General features: G+C 50.9%; 1 protein-coding gene across 1 annotated transcript; it reads left to right on the forward strand.

The window, feature by feature from the left end:
- The first annotated feature begins 235 nt into the window (after positions 1 to 235).
- LOC104349351 (leukotriene C4 synthase-like) lies at positions 236 to 3804 on the forward strand. The gene is made up of 5 exons (XM_009954871.1): positions 236 to 293; positions 1127 to 1226; positions 2905 to 2975; positions 3210 to 3291; positions 3678 to 3804. The coding sequence occupies exons 1-5, from the start codon at positions 236 to 238 to the stop codon at positions 3802 to 3804; spliced, it is 438 nt and encodes a 145-aa protein (XP_009953173.1).
- The last annotated feature ends 9886 nt before the right edge of the window (positions 3805 to 13690 follow it).

The following is a 13690-nucleotide window of genomic DNA, read 5'->3' on the forward strand; positions in this document are numbered from 1 at the left end:
ACGGAAATACTCCATTAGGCCTCTCTCTGCTGGTTTTCATTTCCACGGTGCATACGTTAATGGACAAGCCAGACTCCTCCTGGGTTCACACACCACGTATAAATCTTCCCTGTTCAATTAGAGCAAACCTATGCTGCTAGCTACCACTGCCGACTGTCACATCAGCAAGGACTAAACCTGTCCAGAGGAGCTTCAGATCAAGAAATCAGATTTTCTAGGGCTTGCAAGACTCAATATGTTGGATCAGATTCATCTGCTGGCTGCCGTGACAGTCCTGGGAGTCATGGAGCAAGGTAGGGACCATCAGATGCACATGCCCAAATACTTGCTGGATCATTCTGTGGCACCTCAACTAGTTTCCTTTCATTTCCATTTTTCATTTCTGCTGTTGCACTGGCACTTCCTTGCTTTTCAGACAGTGAACTGATATCTTGTCTGGGTTTTGAAATGTATTAAACAGAACGAATGCCTGGGAAGACCTTCCTCTGAACTGACCCGACTCCTCGGTTCAGAAATTTCTTGGTAGATCTTCTCCTTTGTAAACATGTAGAATTTCTTTCTTTGAAAAATGGGTTTATAGCAGTTCCTGAGGTTCATGCAGACATTAGCATACACAGAGCACTGCGGTGTGGAAAGGTGGACGAATGGGCTGTGGTGGGTTACATGGAACATCTCCCAGCTGTGGTTCTACATTGCATGACAATTTCATTCAGTGCCTGTGTGGCTTATCTGTGGCATCAGTTCCATCCCGACTCAGCTCCCAGGATTTAGAAGGGGAAAAAATTAAAGATTGAAAAAACCTTAAAATTGGCATTAACTAACAAAGCACATCTGAACTGTTTAACAATTTCTATAGATAATAGATAACCTGTTAATCACATAAGAGAGAAAGCAGATATCTACTGGTGGTATGTAACTGCATACTCCTTGTGTCACTGTTGCACTGTGTCATTCCTTTTCCTTGTCTGAAATGTATCTGGGATTTTCATCCAGCTTTCTCTGCTATGCAGGGGTGCAAGGTTAGGAGGAGACGGCAGAACCTTTGCCCTTATCTCTGGCAGTCTCCTGGCCCCACCTTGCCCAGCCAGAGGACTGACCACTGCTACTTTTCTCTCTTTTGCTGCAGCCTACTTCTTCCTCCAGGTGATCTATGCTAGGAGGGCGTTTGGCATTTCTCCTCCAAAGATCTCAGGCCCACCTGAATTTGAGAGGATCTTTCGAGCACAGTAAGAAGTTCCTCTTACCAGATCTTTCCAGATCTCATGTCTAACGGCACTGCCCCTCCCCTGCTTTGCCATTTTTTCTCAGGACTGTAATTCAGCAGTTACTCATCTCTATCGAGGTTAAGTTAGCGGGCTTAAGAGTCAGCATTGAGCCTGTGTTGCCTCATCAGTCCTAAACACACCAGCTGTTGCTGATAGAAACACGTTGTGGTTTAACTCCAGCCAGCAACTCAGCACCACATGGCTACTTGCTCACTCCCCCACCGCAGTGGGATGGGGAAGAGAATGGGAAGCGTTAAAGTGAGAAAACTCATGGGTTGAGGTAAAGACAGTTTAATAAGTAAAGTGAAAGCCATGCACGTAAGCAAAGCAAAACAAGAAATTCATTCACCACTGCTCATCGGCAGGCGGGCGTGCAGCCATCTCCAGGACAGCAGGGCTCCATCACGCATTAACGGTGACTTGGGAAGACAAACAACATCACTCCAAACTTCCGCCCCTTCCTTCTTCTTCCCACAGCTTTATATGCTAAGCATGACGTCACATGGTGTGGGATATCCCTCTGGTCAGCTGGGGTCAGCTGTCCTGGCTGTGTCCCCTCCCAACTTCTTGTGCAACCCCAGCCACTCACTGGTGGGGTGGGTTGAGGGGCAGAAAAGGCCTTGGCTCTGTGTCAGCACTGCTCAGCAGTAACTAAAACATCCCTAATTATCCACACTGTTTCCAGCAGAAGTCCAAACTACAGCCCATATTAGCTACTATGAAGAAAATTAACTCTGACCTCAGCCAAAAGCAGCACAAACCCACACAGAAATCTCTGCTGTAACAGAGTGTAGGGCTGCGACAGACAAAGTTTTGGGTGCTGGAGTCTTAGGCTGCTTTTAGCCAAGCAGCGTCAAAGCCTCAGGCAGCTTCAGCCCTGCTCTGAACCCCACTTGCTGCGAAGCACAAGCTCCCAGAGAGATCTCAGCTGAGGCTGGTGTGGGTACGGCCACAGTCCAGCATCTCTGCTGTGACTGCTGTGCTAGGGCTGCAGTGGGGATGGAAGCAGAGACGGAGGAAGCTTCCACTTTTCCTGTAGCTGAGCACTAAAAAAAAAAGCAACCGGGCAGCAGGAGCAGGATCCCCTCAGCCACCCCCTTCTCTGCTCCTCTGCCAGCCTTGACTCAGCCTCATCCAGTATCTCTTTGTGCTACTACTTTGTCTTTGGGGGTACAGGGCATGGTGTACAAACAATCCGAACAGCTAAGTGCTCCCTCCCACCCCTGAAGGAAGCTCAAGCTTCTCTGGCCTTACCTGCTTAAGATGCACTTCATCCTCACCATGTCTGCAACCTGCTGGGGCAGACCTTCCTTGCAGCTTTGGGGCTTTTACAGCTGGGTTTAAGCTGCAGCATTTGGGAAGGGGCAGTGGGGGTGGTTCATGGAGCCTTTCTGTGCACGATCTGACCTGGGCATCTCTTACTTAAATTCTTGTGCCCTGGAGACCCAGTTCCTTCCACTGTTTAATTCCTGGGAATAAAGGCGGGAAGGGAACTGTGGGGAAAGGTGCAAGCCTGGAGGCTTTTTATAGTGACATCATCTCTAAAAGGCAAGAGCTTCCAGCCTCCGGAAACTGATAGAGGAAGCAAAAAAGAAAGATCTTCCTTTCCCTTGTTTATGATCTTCCTCTTTCCTGCCAGGGTGAACTCCTCTGAGTATTTTCCCATTTTCCTGGCAATTCTGTGGCAGGCTGGACTCTTCTTCCATCAAGGTGAGAATAGCCCACTACTTGCTTTGTCACTGGATCTGTTCCCCTGAGTGCTGGCTCAGTACTCAGGTCCCGCTCACCTTCTGAACAATAAGTTAGGCAGTAATTCTGCCTCTGATGGCAAGGTAGAGACAGAGGACACAGAACCTCTATTCCTTCACTTTGGGCTACCTGCTTGGCTTGAAGTAGCTCTAAAAAGCCTTTGGAGACGGTCACTGTGGTCTCTCTCAACCGTAGGTGTGGCTGCAGCCTTGGGTCTGTTCTATCTCTGCGCCCGCTACTGCTACTTTATGGGATACAAGACATCAGCCTCAGAAAGGTAAACACCTCCACCAGCCTGGAGTAGGTGGTAACCCCTGGGGGTTTGCATTTGGGAACACAATGTGCTTCGGGGAAGCTCAAGACTCCCTCTGGCTGCCTCAGGGTCCCTACATGACTCAGCCTTGCCGAGCTCTCCCAGGGCATGACATGGGCATGGGTACAGGGCTGGGGCTGGAGACAGATACTGGGCAAGGCTGGAGCTGCCCTGAGCCCTTGTAGGGGTGTGTGGGCTCCCTTGAGATGGGAGCAGGGCACGGGACCCCACACAGGGGACAGGGGACAGCCAGGGGCTGCCTTTTCACCCTCTTTCTCCCGGGAGGGAGGGACTGTTCCCAGGCGAGAGCAGCGATGCTCGGTCTGAGCAGGCTCCCTCTTTCCCGCCAGGCTCGCCCCGATATACTTTAGTGCCGGAGTTCTCTGGATTCTCGTCACAGTGTCAGCCCTGGGCGTCTCGCATTTTTTCCTGTCTCACTATATGGGGCTGAACATCCTCCAGCTTCTCACAGCGTGACCCACTCTGTCCCTCATCGGTGTCCTTGCCTTTGAGTCCTGCTCCCTCCTGCCCATGGTAACAGACTGGCTGCAATTAATTGAGCACAAGCAAAAAATCCACCCTCACCTGAGTTTTTCACACCTCCCTCCCTGCTGCCCAGCACCGGCACGAAGTGCTGAGCTCTTCAGGAGGTGTTTTTCCCCGACGGCGCTCTGTGTGCCAAGCACTCCATAACTGACAGCTCCATCATGCCTAATGCGGAAACGACAATGCTGCAAAACAAGGAGACTTTAGGAAAAAGGGACACATGAAAGCAAACTCATCTCAGCCTGAGCTTCCCAGTGAGCTGCCCCAGGGAACTTCCATGTGTTCCCCTTCCTCCAGCAGCTCTGCCCTCAGCCCAGGCTCCAAACGTGGGTATGTGCCAGTTTTCCAAGGCCCGCGCCTAAGAAAGGCATTTGTTTGAAACCAGATGTGGGCTGCGGCGTACAGAAGAGGCAAGGGATAAACAGCAGCATCCATCAACATGTTGTGCGAAAGTCTATTAGTGCCCTTGTAATGGTTATTAGCCATTGCCTGTGGGCGACGTTGTAAATGAGACTGTGCAAACTCGTAACTACTACTGCATGTACGACTTCGAATATCGCTGAGCAACAACGTGCACAAATAAAAACACATTGAGCTTGCTGTGTTGGGTGTCTCCTTGTGGGTCTGCAGCTAGCACAGAGCAAAACCACAGGGGTTTGAACATGAGGTGGCTGCCTCAGTTTCCCTGCTGTGCAGTGCAACACAGCCTGCAACCTTAAATCCCACAGGAGAAAAGCTGAATAGGGAGAAGCTGATTTTCAGAGGTGCTGAGCTCCCGGACTGGGGGCTGAGCTGCTCAGCACCAAACAGTGGGCACTGCTGCGTGGTTTTCCCCATGCTCAGGGGCCCCTCTGGGCTTGGCCCTGCTGCAGCAGGAAGGGCTGGATTTTCATGGGACCCCAGCGTTCGCAGTGCTGACGCTTTTGGCCATCAGTCCGCTCATGTTAGTGACACAGCTCGGAAAACACCAGCAGTGCTCTGGGCCGTCATCACAGGGGGACTTCACACCAAACCCGGAGAGCGAAAATAACAGCATTAGCACGCTGCCAGTCTAATCACATTTTAAAGCCTGCTGTCCTCCCCTCCCTTCCCCAGCAGCAGGCGTATCTAGACTATAAGAACAAAGGCAGAGTTTTTTTGGAAGAAGTGATTAATTTTTCACATTGTTTCATTTCCTTCCCTGCATTTTAAATTGGCTTATCCAGCAAAGCCCCCAGTCCATTTCTGTTTCGGGCTCTCCTGGCTTGGAGTTGCTGCTGTGTTGAAGTTGGCAAACACTGCTGGGGAAGGCTTAACTCCAAACAAAAATAACTGTAAAGCACTTGCTTCTCCAAAGTTTTCAGTGCAGCGGGGCCCCATCCTCACATGAACCCCCGAGTGTCACAGCAAGATAACAACAGAATAACTTTTTTCCTAGCACCTTTGGTAATACACTTTGGAGAAAGCTGAGCATCGTTTAACCCTGGCTGTGCCTTAGCAAGGCCAGGGAGGAACAGATGTGTCACCTGACCCCAGTGAGATTTTGCTTAGCCTCTACATTAACACATCCCACTGTCTCCTGAGGTTAATTCTCAGTCCTCACCTTTTTACCAGCATAACCAGTCACCTCCCAGGGGGCTAAAACAGAAGGACCAGGCCCAGCTGCCAGTGCAGGTCCTGGCTCTGTGTCAAAACCCTGCCGTCTCGGGTTAGCCCAAGAGGGTGCTCACCGGTTCTTCAGGCACAACCTCCATCTTTTACCCTCCAACCATTTTTCTAACCCCGCTGTTTCAGCCTGGAGCCACTGCCCACCCGAGCCCCGCTTGTCTCAGCGCTGTGTGCGACAGGGCTGCAGAATGACTCAGAGGAGAGAAGTTAATGATTCAGCAGCCAGGCTGTGGCAAGCTGGCCTTTCCCCTTGGATGCACAGAGGACCATTAAACACCCTGGTGCAGCGCAGCCAGGCTCCGGCCGCCGCTGCGCGCCCTCACCCAGCACATCAGCCCCTTCCAGCGGCTGTCGGAGGGGCCGTTTCAGGTGCCTTTGGCAGAGGGAACGCTCCTCCCTCCACCCAGGGGTGCTGTCATTACTCTGCCGCTTCATAACTGGCAGCAAACACAATCGCTTGGCACCGGACCGCGGTTCAGCGGCGCGGTCGGTGGTTTCAGGGTCCGCCCCGTCCAACGCGCCGCCGCACCGGGGGGTGCTTTGCCGCAGGGATGCTGAGGAGCCAGGTTTGGACCGGCAGGCTGCCTGCTGGGTGGGACAGGGTCTGCCCGCGCCACCCGTGTCCTCTCGGACCTCCCCAGCCCCTTCCCCGGCCTCCGCCAGCCCCGGCAGCGCCCGCCCTGCGCCGCCGTCGTTCCCGGGCTCCGGCCGCCGCCGCTCGGGAGAGGGCGCCGGTGCGACGCGGCTGCGGCCGCCGCTGGGCGGGGGGGAACGGGGGGGGGGTGGGGGTGAGGGGGGGGGTGTCACCAGGTGCACCCCAAGCGGTGCCCAGGGCATCACTGGCTGCACCCCAAGAGGTGCCCAGGGCAGCCGTCACGCAGGCTGCCTGCTCAGCGCCACGGCCGTGGCGGCCCTGCGGCACGAATTGTCCTGTTTTGAGTTTCATCTGTGCTGGGCCAGGCCCTGGGATTAAGTTTTACTGGGGTGGGAGAGTCCTGGAGCCCCACAGAAATCTCCTGGAGGTGGCTTGTGACAGACCTAAGAGCCCCCTGCAAGCGCTTTATGGATTTCCGAGCTCCTTCCTGCTTCCTCCCCTTACGGCTGCCAGCTCAGCATCAGCACCGGGCAGGAAAAGGTTTGGCATGAGATATTTGGAAGTAAATCCACTCTGATACTGCCACAGCCTCCCAGGCGAAGCCGCCAGCCGGACAGGAGGCCAGCAGAGAGCAAAGGAAACCTGAAGAACCAGCGAGAACTTTTTTATCGCAAGAAACGCGGAGGCTGAACTTGTAAACAAGTCTCCGTCCCCCAATGGGGTTTGTTCCCACACGAGCCAACGAGTGAGGATGAAACTGCACAGCTCTGTCCCACCGGTGGAACAGCTACCGTCCACTGCAGGGATCACCGGGGCACGCGTTCCCATTGCTGTGTTTGCAGGAGCTGAGCCAGGTTCCTGTAAAGGCTTTTGTACCACGTTGCAGAAGTTTATAGCTTATTTTTATCTTGAAAACTTCAAGGGAGCCCACGTGTACTTTCCTACCTGTCACATGATGGCATGTGTAGGATACGTGCACAGACAGGTCTGGCGCACAGCCAACATTGGGGTTACACATGGGCCCCAGCACCGAAACGCTGTGCCTTGGGACCGGGGGGAAAAATGCCCCCATGCACCCCAGCCCAGGGAAAAGCACCCTGGTCCCTCTGAAGCACGGCTTGGTGGGACAGAAGGAGCACATCCTTGGGTTTCCCTGGGAAGCAGCACTGCTAACTTTCTTTGGGGGTGTGTTTGGGAAGGGAAGGGCCTGTGGCGCTGGGAGAGGAGGGTGCAGCTGGTGGTCCCGGCTTTGTGGCACTGGCATGTCACCCAGGTTTCCATAGCACCAGTATCCATAACAGAGGGCCAAGGGGAGGGAAAGAAGTAGGTCAGACTGGGCTGACAATACCCAGACGTGTCTATCTACAGCTCAGCCTGATCTGGGAAAGAGGGTGAAACTGAAAAGAAAGGGAGAGGGAAGGGAGAAAAAAAGGGAAAAAAAGAAAAAAAAAAGAAAAAAAACCCCACACAAGAAAAAAAAAGGAAAACACAAAGTGTCCATAGTTTGAGCAATGTATTTCTTTCCCTCAGAAAAATAAGGACCTTTTAAAGCCACCTTTGTGTATCAGTACTGAGAGACAGAGACTAGCACCCACCTCCTGCCCATCTGACAACGGACTACAAGGGAATTCAAATGCTAATTTGGAGCCAGACTTCTCAATGGGTCTTTATTTCTGCAGCAGCTCCAGGATCAGAGCTCTGGCGAACCAGCCAAGCAGCCGGCTGGAGATGTGAGGATGCTGGTCACCAGACCCATACTGTGGGATGCTTTCCTTTCCCCTCTCCGTTCCTTATTCTGATTTTGTAACCCCCTTGCCTTAGTTTTACTTGTTTACATTCAAGTGACTTGAAGGGCAAGGAAAAAGAAAGGCAGGAACACTGCTGTTGTGTAACCGAAATAACCACAGTAGTGACCCATTTTATGTGCTGAGCCTGCAGAGGCCTCGCTGTCAACATCCCAGCGTTTTGGTGCTTGACCGCTTGCAGTTCGGCCGTTTTGAATGATGTGAGAACCGAGAAGAACGTTACGGGCAGTACGATCCAGAACAGTCTTGATCCGAGGAAACGTATGGACACACAGATCTGCGGAGTGTGTAACAGAGTAAGGCCAGAGGAAGGAGTGCTTTGCTTGGGGGGGGAATTGGAGTGTGTAGGTGAAAGAGCACAACCCTCACTGGAGATGGATTGGGGTGAAGACCGTGACTGCAGCTGACCCCTGTTTGAGAGCACCGTGGTCGGCTTGAACACCGCACCACTGCAGAAGAGATGCAGCTGTGGATGGAGGCGTGGGGTGTTTCAGACAGGCCTGTGAGAGCAAGACCCTCACCTGCTGGCAAATACTCCCTTTACGTTACCACCGGCCGCAGCCCTACGCAGTAAAACCCATTCCTGGATTAGGATAGGTAGCAGCACAAAACTCAAGCAAAAACCAAGCTATCTGCCACTTTGTATGGTAGCACGTCAAGACAGGGAGGCCAGGAAAATCCACACTCTAAGGTTACAAATTGCCTCATCTTCATCAGCAATTATCACTTGTAAGAGAGCACCAAGAATTCATCTTTCCCCTAATGAGGACAGAGCCATGGTATATACAAGGTGCACAGGTCTTAACGTGCCTTTTTGTGAATGGCTTCCCTCCAAAAGAAAACACACATTTGCTGTGGTAGCTTAGGAAAGAGCGTGTCCTGCTCCAGCCCCTGCTGATGCTATGCCCAACTCTGTGTTCAGGGATTTCCAGGGTCTAAGAGCTAAAGGTAAAAGGTAGGAAAAGCAACAGTAGGGTCAGCACTCAGGAGGACTCCCAGAGCAGTTCTGGAGTAAGAAAATAAAAGATCTGTGCCAGCAGCATGTGCATCAGCTGTGTTACTTTGACATTGCACTACTCGACAAGAGAGAGCTGGGTGACCCCAAACAGCTAAGGCAACGTTACCCTGCAAGGGGTGGAAGTCAGGGATCATCATGTCAGCAAGCATGAAACCAGTGAGCTGCTGTGGTCACTGCTTATGAGCCTGCAGCTGGTGAGTGGCTAAAATAGGCTCCATTGCATGAACACGGGTAGCTAGAATACCAAGAGCTCAGGCACTGTGTCATCTGCCCTGATACCGATACCACAGATATCTGCGATATATACAGACACCACAGATGCTCGCAAGAATGGATGCAGTCACCCCACCGTAGAGTATTTACAGCTCTACAGTTCATTCTCCTGGGAGAGCGTAAGGAAATGCAGGCAAGGCTTGTTGCAAGGGATGCAAACGGACACTTGCCCAACTCTCTCCTGGCAGGCACACGGCTGAACTGCCAAAGGGCTGTAAATGTTCCGCCTGAGCGAAGAAACCTTCTCTGAGAGCAGCCTGATGAGCTCAGTACAGCACTACACGGCCAGATGGCTTCTGGATCAGAGCTGACTCATGCCCACCTAGCTCAGAGTCAGGCAGAACATGCAGATACCTGAAGTATGCCGGCAGAAGACACCTCTTCTACTGCTGTGACTGCATCCACAGCAAGGTAGCTAGCTCTATCAGGAAAAAGCAAAAGGTATTCTGCCAACTGCCATAATTATAGTGCTCCAAAACTGAAATGGTAACAGGCTTGAGTTACACTGATGGAGAAAAGAGTCAGACAGGCGAACTCCCAATGGAGCCCTGAGGGGATGCGATCACTGAGGGAGCAGAACAGAGGCAATTCTTCCATTTCCTTTTGACAAAGGATGGTGAGCATAAGCTGTGGATAAGCTGGTGGTATGAAGCGAAGGGTGATAAATTCAAACAGCACAGCAGTGGCCTCAGAGGGAAGGAGGGACTTGGGTATCTGCTTTTCACTAAAGTAGTGCCTATCAGCCTCTCCAGTTGGTTTCCAGGCAGGCTTGGCTTCCTAGTGAACTGCAGATCAGGAAAGCTGAGAAACATGAGCTCTGCCCAGTCTCTGCCACAGACCACCATTTTTAGAGGAATGAATAAAGATAAAGAGGGTGAAATGGAAGAAAGTAAAAGTGAAGTGTAACCAAAAAGCCTCTTAAATTGCCCAAAGCAAAAGTGAGGGAGGCTGCGTTAGCAGATGATCGTAGAATCATAGAATCCGAATGCATTAGGCTGGAAGGGACCCCCAAAGGCCATCCAGTGCAACCCCCCTGCAGTGAGCAGGGACATCTTTAGCTAGATCAGGTTGCCCAGAGCCCCATCAAGCCTCATCTTGAATGTCTCCAGGGATGAGGCCTCCACCTCTGGGCAAACTGTTCCAGTGCTTTACCACCCTGATGTTAAAGAACTTCTTCCTAATATCCAATCTAAATCTACCCGTTTCTAGTTTAAAACCATTGCCCCTAGTCCTATCGCTATGTGCCCTTGTAAAAAGTCTCTCCCCACCTTTGCTGTAGCCCCCTTTAAGCACTGGAAGCCCGCTATAAGGTCTCCCTGGAGCCTTCTCTTCTCCAGGCTCAACACCCCCAACTCTCTCAGCCTGTCCTCACAGGGGGAGGTGCTCCAGCCCCCTGAGCATCTTCATGGCCCAACAGGTCCATGTCCTTCTTGTATTGAGGGCTCCAGAGCTGAACGCAGTACTCCAGGTGGGGTCTCACCAGAGCAGAGTAGAGGGGGAGAATCACCTCTCCTGATCCGCTGGCCACACTTCTCTTGATATGGCCCAGGATGCAACTGGCCTTCTGGGCCGCGGGCGCGCATTGTTGGCTCATACCCAGCTTTTCATCCACTAGAACCCCCAAGTCCTTCCCAGCAGGGCTGCTCTCTATCACATCATCCCCCAGCTTGTATTGATTACGAGGATATGATGAATATGGCCGTGTTACCTAAGTTGGTAGAACACATATCGCACATACCTAATGGGATTGTTTAGCTTGTGTTTGTCACAGCATCACAGCTGGAGGCTGTTTCTAAAGCCATGGGTAGCAGCAGAAAGGTTATAATTGAATTCTAGGGCTTTTGACTGGAGGTCACACATACAGAGAAACCTACAAAGTGTTGGCAGTAGAAGACTTCCATGTGTTCCCCGTTTTCAGACCACAGATGATAAAGCAAGCAAGCTGCTAGCAGTATTCATTGAGAGTTAATCAGGTTTGCAGATTAACTGTAAGGTTCTGAGTTATACACAGTTACATGCAAACACGAGGAACATGCCACACATGGAGCTGAGACATGATGGATGAAGCTTATGATGAAGGCAGAACAACAAATGGGTAACATCCAGCTAGGAAAGAGAGAAAGAGAAGGCATGTACAGGGATGGGGTCAGGATGATGGATAATGAGTTCTGCCATCTTTTCAGAGCAGGTATTTAAACTGATCACTGTTCTCTTCTCCCTCAAATGGCAAATGCTGACCCATGAAAGAATTACTGGGAATAATTTTTTGTATTGCATTAATATCTCCAAAACATAGTCAGAAATCAGCATCTGCATCATGTCCAGACACACAAAGTGTCTCTATATGCTCAGATGCCTATAACACCCCGGAACCAGAGCAGCAGATTTTCTCCGTTACTTTCTTGCCCAGGAAAGAAACTGGAGCGAGCTAACAAATAGAGGTTTGTGACTGGTACGAACAGAAATGTCCTAAGCAGGCAGCAGTCTTCACAAAAGAGCTTTACTTTGGTCCAACTTAATGCTTAATAAGTCTACTCAGCTTTATGCATCTCCCTGCAGGTTGGACTGGTGCTCATGCTGCCCTGGTGGGGGTCTCTGCTCCCAGCCCTGCTCACCATGAACTCTGAGGGAATTGGGGGTGTTGCACAGGGGCTGTGTGATTATCTGGCAGACTGTTTCTCCAGCAGATTTCTACCCAGGAGACCACCTCTTTGCCCATTTTCTACCAGATGGGACTACAAAACCCAGCAGGCTGAGCTTGGCTTAGATTACAGCCCTCCCCAGGCTGACTTGAACAAGAGAAAATTTATCTTCTGGGAGTTCAAGTGGGAAAATGAGAGCAGCTCCTCTCCCCAGCAGTCTGGGTGGCAGGTGAACCTCTCCCCTTTGCAGGAACGGGCCAGTGAAATTCTGAAGGAGAACAAAGCCCTTTCAGAGAAAAACAAGTACCTGAAGCTGTAGCACGAGTTGCTGACAGACATGCTGACAGACACACTACCGTTCAGCTGTGTCTGCTGGAGGGTAAGGTACAGTGTCAGGCTCTGGCACCCTAAACCAAAAAAGCCGAGTAAAGTGATGATGCTCCAGTCCCAGAAGAAATCACGGAAGCAATACCTGGAAGTTTTCATGTGTGAGATACACACTTAGTTGTTTCCTTGCTCAAGAAACCAAATAAAACCCTGCATTAGATGTTTCCAGCAGGGTTTTTATCCCTATCCCATTCTTTGCAAGTGCTCTCATACCATGGGACTACTCTTACTTGCAAAAGCACAGAGACAGCCTCTCAGGAAAAAGGCTGCTGCTGTTAACAATAACTCCACTTGAATTGTTCCTCATTTTCACCTTTCAAACATGGCGTGTGCGTTGGCTAATTATAACTTTTCTGATCTGTCTGTCCTTGCCTCTGCTGTTTGCAGCCACATTCTTCCCCTAGACATGGCCGTACCCAACTTCCTGGTGGATGCATCAAGTTTCAAGGCAGGCGGGTATTTTGCCTCCACTTGACAGCAATTACATATTTGCAAAAAAAGTCATATGACCTTTCTTCTAACATTGAAAGATATGCATGCAGCAGAACTTCTTGCTGGTGTGAACACAGGACAATTTTAATTTCCTAAGAGACCTCTGAAGCGGAAACTTACGTCAGAATGCTGTTTGACTACAATAAACATACAACCAAGAAAATATTAGGCAAACCAGGCTTTATTTATCATTGAAAATTAGATAGCAAGAAATCAGCCAGTACAGAGCCACAAAGTCACGTGGATCATGACGCATGAACAACAGAGAATCCATTTTCCATCATGATTCAAATGCAGTAATGGGGACTAAAAAGACCAATCAGCCTAATAAAATGACACATAGTAAATGTACCCCAGTGTACGATTATTAATATAAGGAGACAAAAATTATCATTATCTCACTGTTAGAAGTGCAAAGGCTTCAACGGGGATTAGCAAAGGGCTTTGCTTCACACTAACCACTCAGGAACAAAGCTGTGAATAGATGCCACACCTCCACAGTCCTAAGGTCACCACTTATCTGTTCCATCGCACTGCCTCCCTTACAGCTATTTTAATCCAAAGTTGTTTTAGCTAATGATTCTCTGTAACAGTATTTTGCAGAGAGGATTGGTCTGGTGAGGCATAGGGCGAAAGGACTGCAGGGTGCAGAGGGCATGCGAGAGAGTGGCCATGTGTATCACTGTGCCAGGGCGCTGGGTGATTACCAGTCGAGACCCAGCAAATCAACCTGCCTGCGCCTGAGCCCAAACAAACAAACAGTCGCTCTGAAAGCACGATCTGGAAAGGTCGGAGTTGGCAGGTTTTCAGCCGCTGCGGTTACTATCCCCATTGTTAGCATTTCCGCGCCAGGCCCTGCAAAAAAAAGCGTCCTTCGGCCGGTGCGAGGGCAGCCCGAGGAAAGCCTTCCTTCCCCGCAGCCCAGGGCCCGGCCCGCACGGACGCCATCTCGGCGCGG

The sequence above is a fragment of the Leptosomus discolor genome, chromosome 10 (genome assembly GCF_034619465.1).
Source record: "Leptosomus discolor isolate bLepDis1 chromosome 10, bLepDis1.hap2, whole genome shotgun sequence".
NCBI classification, from domain to species: domain Eukaryota; kingdom Metazoa; phylum Chordata; class Aves; order Leptosomiformes; family Leptosomidae; genus Leptosomus; species Leptosomus discolor.

Excerpts from the sequence above, each read along its gene's own strand:
- LOC104349351 (XM_009954871.1), top strand. The coding sequence starts at position 236 with ATGTTGGATCAGATTCATCTGCTGGCTGCCGTGACAGTCCTGGGAGTC. Across the intron at positions 294-1,126 it reads CCTGGGAGTCATGGAGCAAG|CCTACTTCTTCCTCCAGGTG; the intron begins GTAGGGACCATC and ends CTTTTGCTGCAG. Across the intron at positions 3,292-3,677 it reads AAGACATCAGCCTCAGAAAG|GCTCGCCCCGATATACTTTA; the intron begins GTAAACACCTCC and ends CTTTCCCGCCAG.